An 18,576-nucleotide genomic window follows, 5' to 3' on the forward strand; every position below is an offset into this window, starting at 1 on the left:
TCATAAAGCAGGAGAGATCATCCTGGAGGAGCAACTAGAGGCTTTATAGTAACACAGGACTTTGCCCCTGCAATAGCTACCTGTCCTATGGAAACAGGCAGTCCCTTGGCACTCAGAAACCTTTAAACTTGCTCCTTAGTGAGACACTGAACAGTGCAGATGTGAGACATGGGGAGTGCTGCCTGTGTTGTTTTGATCAGCAATATCTGATGCTCTGAGATGAGTGTCCTGCAGTCTGGCATTTGCATTGTGGGATGAACTTCTAGTCTGCAGCTATTGATCCTCATGATCCCCTCGGGAACTAGGAACATAATTCCAGTATTTCAGTAAAATGCAGGGGTAAATAGTGGGCCACTTCCAAATGAATAAACACACAGGAACAGAATTTTTATGAGCTCTGGAGTCCCCAGTCCATTGCCAGGCAAGCCCCAGTCTGCACAGGTCCTTCTGATTTTATGTACAGATAGCAGCAGTGAGCATCCAGCCTCTGTTCAGGTTTAATAAGAGAAGAGAGTGTCATTCCAGACGTACAGAAACCTGCCACAGAGAGAATGGTTAGGATCAACAGTCCCTCAGTGTATTAATCAGTGTAAATCATGGATTTAGGTTGGTTCACGCCAGGATTACAGTGCTACAACTAAGGAATAGCTTGGCCAGACACCTTCTCATCCATGTTCTTCTGACAAGCAGTTGGATGAACTCGGTTGAGAGGAACCTCAGCAATTCTGTGTTTTATCAGTAAGTACACGAGGCATATACAGAGCAGGCAATTTGTATACACTCTCCAACCAGCTGAGTTCATCTGTCTAACTGAATGTCTAAATATTGAGAGAGGAAAGTGTCTGTACTCTATGAACCCACCAGTCAACATTATTTATAAAAAAAAAGGAGCAGTGAAAACTATCGCTGTCTCCCTGCTCTCCTCGACAGTAGCTGTAGTTTTTGAAAAATTAACCATAATTTATAGTCCAAGCTGCATTAATTAACTCTTTGCAAGGGGAGTATTTCACCAGATTCCTGAGAACAGGCTGGTGAGCTGTCTGCAAAGCTTAAATGACATGGATGGGAGGAATTGTGTAAGAATCCCTGCATTAATGGCCTTTCTGCGTAGATAGATTATGTGCAGGGAAGTCCACATGGCAATGTCAGTGCCCATGGCTCTCCTCTCTGTTGCCCTGCCATTGATGTTAGTCCCAAATAACCTGGGTGTGCAGTGGAAGACACACGCTCTGAATGACTACCATGCTCTGAACCTCTTATGTGTTTGTGCTGCACTGTCCTCACTGACTGGAACAGCAACAATAAAATGTGACTTCAGATTGTTTGCAATCACATCCATCATGAGGCAGCCCTTGTTTCCCCGTCCTTACCTTATTCCCTTCTGCTTTGTTCTCAGCTCTGGGACTGAGACCAGCTGGAGATCTGGCTTGCTGATGGACAAGCTGCTCCAGGCTTTCTTCCACCTTGCAGGAGCTTTGTGACCAGCTTGCCTCTGTGTTTGCAGAGGCCCCTGTCTCGGGGCACCATGCTTATTCCCACTGGTCTAATTTCACCATTTCTTTTCTGTAGCTTGCCCCATCCACGCTCCCTGTTTCTTGCCCTTAATTTGTTGAAGTACTTGGGGGAGCAGTTGGTACATGACTGATGTTACTGCACAAACTCCCTCATCAACTCCCACTGCCTTCATGTGAGTCCTTTTCCACCCAGATTGCAGCACCCGAAACTGCTCCCTTGCCTATTCAGATTTATCTCAGTCTTTTTACAGTTTTCCAAATCATTTGGGATAGATGGAGCTGTTTTGGAGGCTGAACGAAGGACTTACTCTACCACACCAGCCAATAGGGAGTAAAATCTGCCTGGTACCATGTAGCAGTTAAGGCAAAATAGCTGTGGGAAGTAATTTCTGGATCACCAGGCATACCTGAATGGCATTTGGAGCAGAGGTGAATGAACACGCAAATAAATGTGAGTCTCACTTTACCAACGTCAGTCATCAAACTGCAGATGACTCAGGACGAGGTAGATATTTGTAATGGTATTTCCAGTGGCTCAGGCTGTTGGGGAATACAGCTAAACATGAAGTAACTGAATGGAGGCACTTGTGAATCTGGGAATTATCCTGCTAGTGGGGTGGAAACCACTATCCCCCTTGGCCTCATACTTCAAGGTGATTCTCTGTGATCTGCAGCCACATGGTGTCAAAGAGGGCCAAATTTCAACCCAGGCACAATTAACATTTTCTAAGTGAGACATTTTGCTTCTCTCTGTCTAAATTGGCAGGTCTCTCCATCCTTGCTCCCAAACTAGTTGCAGCTACTGCCCTCGTGAACATGAAGGCCCAGCTGCAGCAACATCCCAGAGCAATCAGGCACCTTGGGAGGCTCTGGACTCCATGTTACGATACAGGAGTGAGATTTCAGGGTTATAATACATAAACGTCTGTATTCAGTACATCAAAACTCAAAATTATCATTAGGAATTACTGTGACTGGAATAGAGAACAAACCAGGGTGATGTAGATATTGTGTGAGCAGGATGGTCTCGCCATCTTCAGAGGGAAAAACAGAACCAGAGACAGCGTAAAGAAGGATGGCAGCCAGGTTAGCCTCTGTATAAGAAGCTACTAAGGAGATAATTGCTTTCCAGCTAGGGAAGGAGATGCTGCCTGTGCCTGTACAGTTACAGGTAGCACAGGGGAAATGAGTGGGGATGATCACTATTTTGTCTAATACAAGAGCCAGGAAGGGGCAGGTTTAAAAAAGTAAATGAAGATGTGTCTTTGCACATTGCTTATACAACACTGGAGCGCTTGTCACCAATATTGTGGATGCTACAAGATTAGATTTGTACAAACAGCAACTAGACATGTTCGCAGAAGAGAAATCCATCAAAGGCTATTGAAAACACTGCGGCTGACAGGGTGTCTCTGAGCTGCTCATCCTAGATGGCCAGAAGAAAATTACCATTGCATGCTCGTGATGATCTTCTTCAGCATTGCCTACTGGCCGCTGTCAGAGATAAGACAGGGCTTTGGTTTGACCAGCGCTGCTCAGCTTATATTCTTATGTTGGCCAGTATTTTGTGACACTGTCTTCTCAACAGGGAACTGGGCTGACTGCCTCTTTTTGTAGCCTTTGCTACGTCTCTGCTGCTAACAAATGGACCATGGTAATATGATTCTGTGATTCAGTTTTAAAACACTTTGTGCTTCTTTGAGAGAAAAGGCATGGCACTTGCAGAAAACAGGATTTAAAAGATATCAATGTTAACAAGATGATTCTAGGAGAACTGATCAACCACGTATTTTTCTGACTGACACAACTGTTGAGAGCTCTCTTTCGAGAAGCACACGACATGCAAGCCTCATTCATGTCAGTCTCTTTTTTATTTGTTTAAAAGGAACTAAACTGTGTATATGGGATGAAAATCCTATGCAATCTCTAGCTGATCAGCACTGTAATCCACTCTGGTATCACAACATCACACAGCACTGCAACTTCCTGTCCACCTTTTCTGGTGGAAAGGGTACCTTTTTGTCTGAGGTGTTTGCTATGGGGAGGTTTCTGGGGTCTGTTTTTATTTCTCCCTCTCTGGTCCTCCCTTACTATGGGAAGGCTCACTTCCTAATCCTTTCCTGTAGGATTTATGATGTGAGACTTTGCCAGATGGATCATTTTGCTTGCTAGCAACTGGTGCATTTGATGGTTGCAGGGGTGACAGCTTCCTGCAGGCTGTGCTTGTTCTTCGTCCATGTACCTTTCAATTTGCACCAGTGCTTTGGTTCATGAAGTTTTAGTGCTCCCTGATCTGACAGCATGCTTGCAGCTTTAACAGAGACCTGTTCATCGTGCAGTTTTAAGGTACTTCAGTCAAAGCCTGCAAGCACTCCAAACCAAAGTCCCCCCTGCGAGGGACTTTCAGCAGCTCCCATGCTGTGTGCTGGCCAGGCAGCGCTCGGGGACTGTTCGAAGGGACAGTAGCTGTCTTTTGTGTACCTGCTCCCCTGCAATTTTCACACTTCCCTGGCAGGCCCTTGCTTGCTCTGCTATTGCTTCTGTCTGCACCAGACCGGCCTGACCAGCCCGCAGAGAGCTGCGGAGCACAGCAAGCAGCTCCTACTTAGCCCGGCAGCGTGTACAACCTGCAGCTTCCCATACACGTGCACAGCGAAGCCCGTGCACAGTCTCTGACTGCGTTTTGGGAGACAGCTGTGTGCTGCCAGGCTAGGTTTTATTTTCATGCTCATTTTTAAAATGGCATTTGGCATTAAGGCTTGGTTTAAGTGGCTGAATCAAGCAGTAGCTAAAGGAGAGGCCTTGCAAAGAAAGTCCAGGTGCTATCACACACAGTTAGAGCCCCTCTGTCCTGAACCCACAGCTCTCCAACTGGCCTTAGAAGAAATGTGCTACTATCTCATAAAGGTGTAAATTATACAGACTTCTTAAAAAGCCATTACAATGGCTTTGGCTTCTAGTTCCCTTTAATCTTAACTGGAAGGCAGTGCAGAATTTCCCTACAGAAGTTTGGAAGTTTTCATATTTGAGGGTTTTTTGCAAGGACTTCTTTGGTGTCTTGGTCAAATCATCGTCTGTTCTAAACCCCAGCATACGGTCTAGTGTGTGTACACTGCCCTGCACATTTGGCTCCCAGCTGGCTGCCATTACATGCCCGAGGAGGGGAGCAGCTATTTGCTGTCCCAGGGCCATGTTCATTTTCAGTCTTTGCTGAAGTATTTGCCGTGTCTGGTTTGCAGAGCACTTTGGGATAAGTTGCTCTGCCCTGGATAGCTGTGAAAAGACAACCCCAGAGGCAGTGGTGATTCAAGGCAAAGCATAGAAATAGCTCCGCTTGGTGCACAACCCTGACTCTCTCAGACAGTGGAAGGCGTTGACTTCCCTATGGGAACAGAATACAATGGGGTTGGATAATGCACTGGTTCAAGCAAAACGAACAGTGAGCCTGGCTCTGCCCTGAGCTGTGTGCAGGTAACAATGTGGGCTACTCCTGCTGTGCACAGCCTGGTGAGCAAACTCCTCGTTCAGGGAGGCACGTACCCATGCAGCCAGAGAGTCCTGAAAGTAACAGAGCCAGAACGAGCTTGTTGGGTTGCTCATGCGCCAAGCATCACCCAAATGTGAGAGGCTTCACAGGATGCTGGGAGCCCTTCTTTACCTGCGAGAGCCCGGACGTGCCCGACAGGCACTGGGCTGGAGCTGGAGCATAAGAACAGAGACCTTGGCTCTGGCAGTGTGGGCTGCAGCCAGAGGCACAGGGCAGGCACCCGCGGCAGCCTCTGAGCCTGCTGCGGAGGCGGGAAGGGCACGGGGGCTGCTCGGGGTGTGGGGACCAGCCCCAGCTCCCTCTGGACAGGCTCTGGCATGCCTCGCTGCTTCTCCCGTGGTTCTGACTAGCTCCTGCCTGGGGCTCTGGTTCTGGCCTTCTTCCTCGACTCCTGTGTCAATGAGGTGTTCAGTCTTCAGCAGCTGGTGTGAAGTCACTAACCTCTCCATGAGGTTTGTTTATGCTTTGGAAAACAGGATGGAGGAGGGTATCTCCTCAGAAACCTCAAGTACAGCATAAAAGGTGCTGTAAAGTAGGTAGTAGCCACACTGCTGGAGATGTGACTGTGTTAGGGTATAAGCAAGGCAGATAGTCCAGGAAGGAGGACTATCTTTAATAAGATTAAGTATTCAGTGGGAAAAAGCAGATGCTTTTGAGTGCCCAGCCCTTCTTTTGGCTATGTGAAGATGGTTTTTCAATCCCAACAGCTGGTCTGCTTTGGTAACCTGTATCAGTTGCTCTAACAAAAGGTTTTCCCTTCCTAGACACCTTTGTGTTGCCTATGGAGACTCTCTGGTTTGGGCTGTAAGTTTGAGTCATTCAGAGACAGGAATTGCAGTGAAATTCTGCAGACCACCGTCAGTTTTGTTTGTACCTTACATGGCTGGAAAGCTTTTCTCCAGAAAGAAATTTGAATTTGGAAAAGGATCAGTATCCCAGGAAACTTGAGCCATGCTGGCTGCCTCCCTCTTAGCACAGACCAGGGCCGACTGACTTCTACTGCTGAACTTCTGCTTGGTCTCTTGAGCCATCCCCGCTGGGGCATGACAGAGAAATGTGCAGAAATAGTCAAGGGAGAGATGGAGCTGTTTTTCCTTGTGCTGGACCTGTTCCAGGGATGATAAGGACACTTGCTTCTGGCTCTGAAAACTTATTTCCCCCCAGAGACGTGGAGCAATGAAATGCTCCCTGCAGTATCTCTGGATCTTGGTCCAGTATCATGATGCAAATCAGGCCTCAGCAGGATGCCACCATGACTCTGCAGCACATCTTCTTCCTAACCTTCTGCCTGCCTGCTGGTGCAGGGTTGCATGCATGTGTAAGGGGAGGGCAAGGAGAGGTGAGAAAGGGGCACTTTTCCCTACAGCTTCACAAAAAGATGATCTTGTCCTGACACGCTGGTTGCTTAGAGGCAGGCGTGTCCTCCACTCCTCATTCACTTGGCCACTTTTGCTGGGAAAGGAAAGGTCAAATTGCAGAACCTGGAGAGGTGAAGGTGGGTCTAAAGGCACAGGCTGAGATTTGTAACTCTGGGGTTTTTACTTTGGCAAATGAACTAGTTGAAAATCATCTAAGAAAATAGAATTGCCCATCAAAGGAAATAACAATATATCCTTTTTGTGTGTGTTTTGTTTTTTTTTTTTTCCCCTGCAGTAACCACAACTCTCTCCTCCTGGTCTGGGCATGCAAGAAAATGCAACGAAACAGCCAAGTCCTATTGTGTCAATGGTGGGGTATGCTACTACATCGAGGGGATTAATCAGCTGTCTTGCAAGTAAGTGAGTGTAGTTCTTGTGTCATTATGAAAATTAGTTGTCTGGGGGAGAGCAGACCTCTGTACAACTGTTGGAGGAGGGGTAGCTCCGAAATTATCCTGGCAATGTCAGTTTGAGCTGTGCAGGTTCAGAAAGTGAGACTAGAGGGGCAGGGGTGGGGGAGGAGGGTTCATATTTTCTTTTTTGTGTGAGTGCCACTGTTCACTTTTCCTGACTCTAAGAATACATTTGTCCTGGCTGTTTCCTTTCCCTTTCTTCCCTTTCTCCTCTGCAGCTTCGGGGAAGGTTGGGTCCCTCTCCCTGAGCTAGGTCACAGCTCCACATCCCCCACTGACATGTCCTCCCCTCCGAGCCGGGGGGCTTTCCCCAGTGCACAGCCACCTCCCTTGCTGAGACCTCCCTCTTACCTCTCCTGTCTACACCTCATGGGCTCAGGAGCAGGTTTAGCACACGGCTGTTCACCACTCTGTGGCAGGCTGTGGGTTGTTTATTTCTTGCCTTCAAATATTAAACCTGCAAAAAACCTCAAGGAGACATACTAAATTATCCTTAAAATTAAATTTCTTGGAGATATTAAAGTGGGGCTGCATAGTCTGAGGGATGTGGAATGGGATGTGAGACCTTTTCACCTCTGGTTCAAATCTATCTGGCTGATAAGCCCAATAGCATCTCACGGCTCACCCTCTGAGCCCAACGGGGACTGTGCATGAGGAGTGCAGTCTGATTGCCAGTGCTGGAGATGTAGGTACCCAAAGCACACCTGTACCTGCCCCCGGGCTCCTGTGGAGTGAGCATGAGGAGGTACCCTGGGTGTGCATTAGCTGAGCAGATGCTGCCAGATCCAAGCTCACCTGGAGATCCAGTCATCACTGTGCCCAGCTTGGAGAAGCCCAGAGCTGACTGTTTTCTCCCTGTGTGGCCCAGAGGCCTCTCCATGGAGATGCACAGCGAAAGATATTTACATCTGTGGACTTCAACCTTGTGCTACTGCCACTGCATGGTGTGATGCTCACTAAACACCTCAGCTCCTCAGACCTTGAAGGACACATCTGAACAGAACCATCACCCCTCCTGGAAGGGTTGTGAGCTGGATCACACATAGTACAACTCCTCCCTTCTCCCACTGCTTCTTTGTTTTGTTAGGGAGCATTAGGAAAGACCACATCAAAATGCATTCTGCTGAGCTTCTGTGCTCTCACTTTCTAGTGCAGGGCCAGCCGTGGTGGGAAGGACATGGGGTGAACAGCATCTTCCAGTTCTCCCAGGCTTGGCCCTTCAGACATGAAAAGAGACGGGTAGGACAGAAACCAGATGCTGTGGTCATCCACATTTTCCATGCGTGTGAAGTAAGAGCACCCCTTTTACCTGTGCTTTAGGGTATTTGTCTCGGCTGTTGGCTTCTTGGTGCCAATGTTCATCCTGCCAGTGTTCCCCATAGGAAACTTGGGGGAAGCCCCAGATGATGACTCAAAGTCACAGCCACTATTCTGGTGTAGCCCCAGGAAGACCCAGCAGTCTCAGTCTTTCCATGCTGGGAAGGGCTCAACCCTTGCAGCCTGGAGAACTCTATGAATCAATATCTCTATCTCTAAGCAATGTGGTAGTGCCAAAAGCATAGATATATCAGGGCTATTTCTTTTGGGAAGAGCTTGAATCCAGATCAAGACTTTTCAAATTGGACCAATTTCTAATTACAGCAACAGTTACCTGAACCCCTGCCATACACAGCTATAGTGGTAAGGCTCCATTTTTCCTAATGCAGGGTACATGTGGTAGTTATCAAGAGTCTTCAGCAGATATAGACTCTTTTAACCAAAGTAATTCCAGCCTTGCGAAGAAACAGTCTACCTTCAAACCAGGCTGCTGTGATAGCTGATGAACAGAGGGGAAGCTCAGTGATGGATTCCGTTAAGGTTTTGTGTGCCATATGGAACAGACCTAATTATTTCATATCATTTGAAAGCCTTAATTCCTTACTTGCAAATGTTAAAATGATTTCCTTTTCTGGTGAGTCCCAAGATACCAATTGCTAAAACCAGATGGGAATTGAATGGGTGTGTATGGAAAGGCAGTAAAGTGTTAACCAAAATGAGGTGCTTTGAAGGTCTGCACTGTCACTATTCATCTGCCAGAAAAGACAGTTCTGTGTTAACAGGAACCCAGGGGACCCAAGTGCCTTCCACACAAGACAGTCATTTCTGATCTTACAGCTTAAGGAGATATCTGAATGTTCATTCTCCTTGGGTGTTTTTATCACTAAGTCATAAGACTGAAGATAAGAAATGATGGCTTTTGAAGTGGTGTAATTTTAAAGTTTCTGGACTCCAGAAGGCAATAGTTATTGGGGAATGCAGAAGCATTTGAACTGAACATATGAACATGGTATTTCCCATGAAATGGCTTTCCCGATAGCATGGATGATTCTTGGGGAAGGCTGACGATGGAAAAATGGACTTCACATTTGCCTACCTGCAAACTAGCAAAATGCTGAAATGTTTCAAAGATTCCTTGTTGCATCAAGATAGGAGATCTGCCGCTGTGGTTTGTGAAAGGTGTAATGATACAGATTCAGAGGACAAACTAGAGGAGATGAAGATGCAGGCTTTTACTTGCATTTCTGAACTCTGTAACATGGGAGCCAGCCTTGGACCTCCAGCCACGCCATCCCTCTGAGACATGAGCGTGGAGGAGATTGATAGGTCCTTCTGCATACAACCTCTTCAAGCGCCTTGGAGCCAGAGATCAAACAAGAGCTGCGTGAGCATCTTGAGCCAAGAACAACTCGTGCATGCGTGCACTGTTGCCACTTTGCTATTCTGAGTAGAGTCAGCAGGGCCTTGGGGGGCCTTCTGGCACATGTGCTGGCTTGCCATCTTCCTTCACTGAGTGCTAAGGAGATTCTAGCACCCTGGCACCCGTGTGATGTTCCCAGCCTTTCCAATACTAGCTATCAGAAATCAGAATTTTAGAGTGTTCTTGTTCACTACCTGCCACCATCCTGTGATCAGCTTCCTGGAGTGGATTTCATTGTTTGCAGCTGTCCACAAGCATAGAAGATCCTTCCTCTAGATGTTACTCCTGGCACTCTGGAGCAAAAAGAGCAGCTGGGTTCTCAAATGATTTCTTCTGAAGTGGATCATGCTTGATTTGTTAAAGATATCACCTAAATTGATAGCTGGTAATTTATTATTACTCTTTAACAGGCTTCCCAGAAATGTGTTCCTCCTCATCTTTTAAATTCTGGGGAACAAAGTGCTTGCCTGTAAACCCACCTCCTCCGTCTCTTTTCAATACCCTTCAGCTAAACCTTGGACAATGCGTTTTCTTCACCAGGGAAGAGCCCAGAATGGACTTGGAGCTGTTCCAGAAATTGTGTCTTGTTTGGATTATGTTCTTGCATAATTTCATCCTTAATTTGAAGTAAATTCTACACATGCTAGTGTCAAAAGAAACCTGAATATGATACCTGAATATGTGCTGTTATCCTGACTCTGCAAACAGACCACCTGAAAGTTAGGTGGGATGAGTGTGATCAGCTGCAGATATTCTGCAAATTTTCGGCATAAACCCAGGAAACGACTGAGCTGCACACATACAGAATTGACTTAACAGCCCTAGTAAATTGAAAAGTCCCAGGCTCTTGCTGACAGGCAGACTTTCTCGACCCTTCTCCAGACCATTTTGCTCAGAGAGGCCTTACGGGTTGGACTGGTTTCTCACCATAACTGTAGGGAAGTGGCGAGTTTGAGTAGACCAAATTCCTGTGCTTGCAGAAGGATGCGCACAAGCAAGTGTCAAGGCCTTGAGCTGGGCTGGGACACATAAGAGCGGTGACTGGTTTGCTGAGTCCAGCAGAATGTAGCACTTGGGACAGCTAGCAGCCTCTGATTTTGGGTCTGCCTCGGTCCTGGAGTGCATCGGGTTCTTGGCACAACGTAGAGCAGTTTGAGGCTGCTCTAATATTTTATTCCTGGGTGCCCCATGGGGTTGTGCTGGCATGTGTGCCACAGCAGAAATACTCTTGTTCCCAGTTGGGGTCTTACCAGCCAAACAAACAAACAAAGCCAAGTCTCATCGCTGCACTGTCCTTCTCTGCCCACTTAAAAGGCGCTTCATGATTCTTTTGTGTGGGTGACATAATCAAAGTGGCTGGTACCCTGGGCCAGGATCTTTCCAAATTGAATGGGATCTGAAGAATTAAAGAGGTCCTCCATCATGTTGGACCGGTTGTGCTTGCAAGAGGCAGGCCGAAGGGTTTACAGATGTTGACAGATAAACAGACTCTCTGGATTTGGGCTGACAGCATTGCATTACATGAGAGAGTGAGATCAGAAGCCTGGAGGACCTCAGACGAAAAGTGAAAGTCAAGGAGAGAATAAAAATCAAAACAAAGTAAAAGAGAAAAAGATAAATTAATTTTTAAACTAGTTGAAATATGCAATTCACCAATTTACAAAATTACACTTTCATTTCCTAGAAGCCCATTTGCTTACCTCCTCCATGTATATTTTTTCCTGGAGATTTCCCCAGGAAAAAGGGAAAGATCATTCTGAAGGGTTAGCCACATTGCCAGCTCCTCTGTGCTTTTCCAGAACACTATTCAAAGGGGTGAACCTCAGGCTGATCTCCTTCGTGCAGCACAGCTCCCCTAAGGTGTCAGGAGCTATGCCATCCCGCTCCATGACTCTACTGATTTGGTCAGCACAAGTTGCACATTGCACAACCATGAGTATGTCACTTTGCCGTGGACATATGAGCACTTCTGTGGGGAGGTGTTGCAACATCCTTGGAAATTAAGAGCCCACAGTGTTGAGCTAGGGGTGAAAGTCCCCACATCCTGTTCCAAATCTCCTGAACCAGCCAGGACTCAGTCACTGGGTTTTGCATGCTGTTTGTCTTGGGTGATGAGATCAGGTGCCTTTTCAGGTTCAAGCGGTCCATCTGTGTATCCTGTTCAATGCGTCCTTTTTAATGAACATATAACTATAGCAGATCCTTGAGAACCATCAGACTGTGGAAGCTGATCCTGCAACAGTGAGGCTCGATGCAGACAACAGCGCAGATCCCTCTGAGCTCCCACAGCTCCATTGGAGCTGCACTGTTGTCTTCACTGAGCCCAGAAGCGGGTGTCCCTGTGGTTTGGATTCTGCTATACCGCAAACATGCCTTGATTAGCTGCTCTGGATAAGGCCTCTGTATTTATTCTGGTTGCTTTCTTTTCTTCCCGTCAGTGGTTTTGTGGAGTCCATCCTTTTGTGGCTCTCCAGAGCCTGATCATCTGGGACTGGTCAGGGGACAATGACAGAACTGTCTACTTTTTCAGCCCTTTGCTCAAATAAGCAACATGCTTGAAACATTTCTCCATTTGCTTATATCAGTGCATTGTGTCCTTCTGCTACAGCTTCTCCTTATCCTGTTATTTTGAAGCACCTGCTCATTCATGTTCCTCTGTAACATGGATTGCATTATGAGAGCTACTGAACTTGGCATACTTTAACTAAGATCTGGGGGAGCAAAGGAAATGTGCCATCCCTTGCAAGATTTAGATCAACTGGGCAGAAAAAGTTTTGCTTCCAGCAGCAACATTATGATAATGATGACACTAATTAATAGTAGCAAATAATAATTAACAATAGTTATTGATCTGCCCTAATTCAAGACAAAAGGTCAAAGTTTCTCAATCTTCATAAATAAGTGCTCTGCAAACAACACAGAAATGGATCATTCAAACCATTTTGGTTTGTACTGTTTGAAATGCTTTATTTGGCTGATCATCTTACTGCATTTTTTTTTACTATGTGAATATTTAACTGCAATTCATCCTGAACCCAAGAGTAAAACTTTATGGATGTTTTTGAAATGGGGTAAAAAAAAGTCTCAAGGAATTGGTCAAAATTGAAGGAACTGGACATTTTCCAGCAACAACAGAATCTGGATAGAAAATCCCTGCCCAGTTTTATTGATGGCATTTGCAAATAGCAAATTTTCAGATGTGGCAAGTGGAAAATTGGGTTGGTTTTTTTTTTTTTTTTTAATTTTCATGCACCTGGTTAAGCACAGAGGGACGGAGCTAAGCAAGGGCAGTCTTGGGGGTTCTCCACACAGGCTAGAGAGGGGACAAGGTGCTGTCTGCAAAAGGTTGGTGCAGCCTTGTGCTTCCCCAAGACTGTTCCTACAGACATAGCTTTGTCTGCCTCCCTTGGCCTTTGAGGAGAGACATGTTGGGCCTCTGTGACACCACTGAGTGGACTAGGAAGTCCAAAGGTAATGTTTGTAGGAATAGTTTACTATCTGTGTAGTCCATGCAAGAGCTTTCAAAAGGAGGAGGGACTCCATTTTGCTGGGATAGCCAGCCAAACCCTCTTGACTAGTGTCAAATGTACCATGTCCAAAGACCATCTCATGGCTCTCAACCTTAGTGAGCCTTAACTCTCAAGGTATGTCCCTCAGGCCGTGTGCTTGGCCACTGAAGAAGAGCTGCCCATAAGCCCTTGTCACAGGCAGCAGATTCTGCACAGAAGGAGTGCTTTCCATTGCTGTCCAGACTGGGAGACTCATGTACCATGCACACTGGAAATTTCTTGCCTAGAAGTCACATCTGGAGCCACCATAGTAATAAATAACAAATCATCTTCACCAGCCTAGAAATATGAGAGAGACAGCTAAAAAAAAAAAAAGGAGCCATGAGCATGCTTTCAAAGGTCTCCTGGTCACTGTTGCTGCCAACAGTCTTGCTTCTGAGAAATCGGGACCCAGGGACACCAGAGCAGCACATGTGTCTTGACAGCTTGCGTGCGAGCTTAGGAGGTGACAGAAGGTGTTCATGTTCATGAAGGCTTCTTTTCTGTCACTTTTCCCAGTGCTGATTCACTAGTAACTAAAGATGAAAAGCCCAAGCTGTCCTAGACACAGAGAAGACAGTTATCTACTGCTTCCTATCTAGAAAGCTCTTCTCCCCACCCACGCTAGGCTGACCGTAGAGATCTGAAGATGGTCTGTATGGTAGCTGTCATGGCATCAAAGCTTCTTTGACACTTTTCTGTTTTGCTTTTTCACTTCTCATCAATTTCTTTCTCTGGGTTTTTATTTCCTTCCACCAGTTTTCATGCAATTTTCAGTCTTTCCTTAATGGCATGCAGCTTCAGTCACACTGAAGTTCCAGCCTTGGTTGACCTCTTGCTGGTGTGCACCTGAGACAATTTTAGCTCCTTTTGGACAAAGCACCCCTTTTTGATGTGGGTAGGACATTTTCTTCATTCAGCAGCACCCTTGAAGCCCTTTGGTGTGCTCACAACATACATGAAGTCTCAGATCCCAGGCAAATGGGCAGCATGTTGCAAGCTAAACTGGACACCCTTGAAGATTCTGTGAATCAGTTCATGACTCTATCAATGGTGATGAATAAACTTCTAAAAGGATCAGGAAGATGCCTTCTATTTCGGATGCTTTTTTCCAAACCCCAGTGCAATCTCTTTAAGATTTCTCCAAAGTTGTGCTCCCCAGGGCTGTCTTTGTGTGTCTGCATCACCCAGCTGCCTCAGGCTGTGCTCTTTGATTGCCAACAGGGTGTCTTCTTCACTCCACTTCCCAGCGCCAGCTTCCTCTGCTTCATCACAGGGAAGGGCCTTCATCACATCAACGGGCTTTGTGTCTGATGGTAACCCCTTGGGCTGGGCTTTCCTTGGGAGCTGGGCTCCTTGGTATTGAAACGACGTTACTGGTATGTCTCCCTTTCCTGCACTCCAAGATGGACGTCCAAGAATGAGAAAAAAGGGTGAATTTTTCAAAGATATTTGCCTGACCAGGGAGTCAAATTTCCAGTTTCAAAATTGACTTGGATACTGAGAAGCTTAAGTGTATGACTAGGGAGTTCAGTGAAGCCTCATGCAAAGCCATGCCCTTAAGTTGTTCCCGAGCAGTTTGGGGTGCACAAATAACCCAGCACACTCTCCCATGGAGGCGTTAGCATGGGTCCAAAAACACAGATGCTGTGCAGCACAGAGAACAGGTTTGGTCATGGGCAGTGAGAGTGCACCAGCTTTTTTGCTGAGTGCAGACCTACCAAAGCTGCAGTGAAAACCAGCAAGAAATCAAGTGCCAAAGCCATGCCAGTCATGCAGGGCCTTCCAAAGCTTTCTTCTGTGAGAGGGACAACAGGCGAAATGTCACCTCATGATGCACTCTGCCTTGGAGAACTGCAAAATGCATTCTTTAGGGGAAAGATGGACAGGTTTGGAGCTGTGCAGGTGTTGAGGTGGAGAAGGACAGTAGATGGGATGGAGAGATCGTGCAGCTTTTTATTGGCTATATCTTATCCTTGGATCATGCTGGATTCAGAGGTGTATCTGCAGGTCCCCTGTAGGCATCCAGCGTTCAGGCTCAGGCTACCTCTGGAGTACCAGCAGGTTCTCCCACAGGAGGATGGCCTCCTTTAGGATCCTGTGGCAATGGTGTATCTGTGTGTCAGCAAATGCCTCAGCCTTCCCCCCCTGGGAGTGTTAATCATAGAATCATAGAATTGTTTGGTTGGAAAAGACCTTTAAGATCATCAAGTCCAACCATTAACCTAGCACTGCCAAGTCCATCACTGAACCATGTCTCTAAGCACCACATCTATGTGTCTTTTAAATACTTCCAGGGATGGTCACTGCACCACTTCCCTGGGCAGCCTGTTCCAGTGCTTGACAATCCTTTCAGTGAAGAAATTTTTCCTAATACCCAATCTAAACCTCCCCTGGTGCAACTTGAGAACATTTCCTCTCATCCTATCACTTGTTACTTGGGAGAAGAGACCAACATGCAGGTCTCCAGGCAGGGATTAGATGTCTATGCACTGGGGGGAATGGCACCACCCCTGACCCACAGCTGGGAGATCTTTACACCTTGTCCTGCCTTGTGCCCAGCCACCCGATGCCTCCTCAAGTCCTTCCCCAGACCTCAGCTGAATCTCACGTCTCCCATTTGGAGAAGAGCCCTCCAGCTTGGAGAAGTCTGTACCCTTACAGGCCTAACCAATGGGCTGGGGTACCCTTGGTCTGTACAGCTGGTGCGACTGCTGAGAGCCCCTAGCACTCCTTCACATGTCATGATTCCCACTTGTTGGCCCAGTGTATGTCCATGATGAGGGAGAACTACTAAAAATCAAGGTTTTCTGGTCATAATGAATAGGGAAGACTTCTCTAATTTTTACCTCTTCTCCCCAAGGGAACTAAATAGTTGCTGAAAAAAACTGTTTCCTTAAGCAAGCAGAGAGAAGCTGGAATTCATCTCTCTTCTTGACTATTTTTTATTGCCACTGGAGTTGCATATCTGTAACGTGCCATCTAAACATAAATCTGTCAATAACAATGAATGCTGCCAGAGCCCTTGAGCAACAGTACGGACCTAATCTGCCAACAAGCTTTGAAACCACAAAGCTCTGGTTGTATTAAACATCAAAGCCATCCCTTCCTCACCCCCTTCGCTGTGTCCGCAGACAGGGAGCAGGCATTAGCATACCTTTGGGAGGCACGAAAGGGTCAGATCTGCACTGCCCATTTAGGCTGACAGTGGGACCTGGACCTGCCCCACTCCAACGCACCATATGCGCAGGTTGAGACCAATCGTCCAACACCGTGCCAAGGCTGCTCCAGCTGCTTGCTGTCCTTCACAGTGGATCAGCAGGGAGCTAAGGCATCGACCTCAGGCTCGGGCCTCTGGTCCACTTCCTTTTTGCCAAGGTGTCTTGCAGTCCCTTCCTTGCTGACCCGCTGGGACCTGCCAAACACTGAGGGGCAGTGCGATCTGGTGGGTGGCAGCTGAAAGCAAGGAAGGTCTGACGTGCACGAGGCTCAGAGCCTGCAGCCCCACTTACCCTGGGAAGTTGGAAAACAGACGTTAAGATGCTAGTTATGATAAAACCCTCTTAAAGTCAGAGGAGGGAGAGGTCAGTTGAAGGGGAGGGAGGGAGTTGTGGGACAGGCAGGTAAGAGCTGGGACTTCAAGAAAGGTAGGGATAACTATGAGGGACTATCCAAGGAGGCCAGAAGAAAAGATGTGAAGTGAGGGAGAGAGATAAGTGCCTGGGGGAGAAGTGTTTGAGCACCCACAGCTGAGCTCCCATCGCTTTCCAGGTTTACCCACATTTGTGGGTCACAACGCAGAGTGTGTGGGTGCTGCTGCACCCATGTGTGGTTCAGCAGCTCCCGCTGCACCCTTGCCCAAGTCCCTGTGCTCCCCAAACCTGGCTCAGCCTTGGAGCTGCTCCAGGGAGCTTACTCGTGAGCTGGTCCACATGCCTGGTGGCCCTCGTGTGCAGGGCACCATCCCTGCCACTGCAGCATCATGCTGATGTATAACTGGTGCCCTGTAAGCTGGCACATCCCAGTCCATCATGTAACATTGGTCAGGATAGCCTGAGAGAGCCTCGCAGGTGGGCAGCACTTGAGACCTGTTCAGTTCAGCTTTCTTCTCTGTCCCTTTCTCTCTGTTAACACAGAGACTCTGCACATGCTTTCTCTCTAACCGCAACGTAACCCTTTTCCCTGGAACATCCTATGGGTACTTCTGGGGTAATAACGGGAGGATACTTGCTGTACACAATGCTCACTGTCGCCTGAGCAGCTGCTCACCGCTCTGTGGTGCCTCTTGCCAGTCTTGTCTAGATAGCAGCTCCAAGGAGAGTCTCTGAAAGTAGCATCCAGCCCATCTCAATCTTCCTGCCAGCTGGTGCTTCTAGCAGGTGAGAAGGAAGGAGGCAGGCAGAGGAGGAAAGGAGGGGTTTGGCTGGCTGCTTGAAGACCCAGGCCAAAAACAGAGCTGGAATGCTGATGTTGCAGGTGCCTGGTTAAAGCAAAGTGAAGAGTAAATATGTGCGTAAAGCCTTTATTTTTTCCATTCATCACAATGCACTTTTTATTTCTGACCTTAGCCTCAAGAATGGTGCCAGACATGTTCTGTGATTTCTCCCCTTTTCCCCTCCAGATGTCCAAACGGATTCTTCGGACAGAGATGTTTGGAGAAACTGCCTTTGCGATTGTACATGCCAGATCCTAAGCAAAGTATGTTTGAAGACAAAAAATGCAGCACACTACTTAAAACCTCCCGGGCACAGCGGTGGATGTAGAGTGGTCTAGTCAGGGATGGCTCTTGGTGTCAGCTTTGGGCTAGGGCTTAGGGATGCAGGTAAGGGTGAAGGCTGAAAGCAGACGGATAGGAGTTGTGGAAGGGATCGGAAGGGGCCTCAGTTCAGTCTGTTTGGGTGTCATTTTGCTATCTTGTTTCTCTCTTTCTGGTTTTCTTTCTTCCGGTAGGTGTCCGATCGAATTCACAGGAGACCGATGTCAGCATTTCGCAATGGTCAGCTTCTCCAGTATGTCTCTTTCTACTTCTCTCTCTCCCTGGTTATTGTAGCTCTGTGTCGTGTCCTTAAAGCAGGTTCTTCTGTTCTCCAAGAGCCCTCTTCCTGTCTTGTGCGCTCGCAGCTCTGCTTGGCCGTAAGAGGAGCTGTGATTGTGTCCAAGAGGAGAATCGGGGCTTTTATTATCTCCCCATTTGTTAGAATGGGTTCTGCTTTCATTTCTGATTGAACTTAATATTGCTTGCTCTTTTCATGCAAAATGCAAATAAGGCACAAGGTTATGTGGTGTGCTGTGTGAGAACAGTCTGTGTGATAAGCTGAATCTGCTAGCATTACTGTCTCAAGATGGACTATATGTTGCGCAGTGCAAGAAATGTACATTTCCCCAAGGCTCTCGTGAGG

General features: G+C 47.2%; 1 protein-coding gene across 3 annotated transcripts in view; it reads left to right on the forward strand.

Annotated features, from left to right (window-relative positions):
* Positions 1–18,576, forward strand: part of NRG2 (neuregulin 2) — a 173,101-nt gene that overhangs the window by 129,735 nt on the left and 24,790 nt on the right. For 2 of the 3 annotated variants that reach the window (XM_075766569.1, XM_075766570.1), the window contains 2 exons: positions 6,715–6,835; positions 18,128–18,186. In XM_075766569.1, the coding sequence (XP_075622684.1) occupies positions 6,715–6,835; positions 18,128–18,186 (180 nt within the window). Of the gene's footprint in view, positions 1–6,714; positions 6,836–17,798; positions 17,876–18,127; positions 18,187–18,576 lie in introns of all 3 variants that reach the window. The other variant, XM_075766571.1, reaches the window with a different exon arrangement.

The sequence above is a fragment of the Balearica regulorum genome, chromosome 14, assembly GCF_011004875.1.
Source record: "Balearica regulorum gibbericeps isolate bBalReg1 chromosome 14, bBalReg1.pri, whole genome shotgun sequence".
In the NCBI taxonomy this organism is placed as follows: domain Eukaryota; kingdom Metazoa; phylum Chordata; class Aves; order Gruiformes; family Gruidae; genus Balearica; species Balearica regulorum.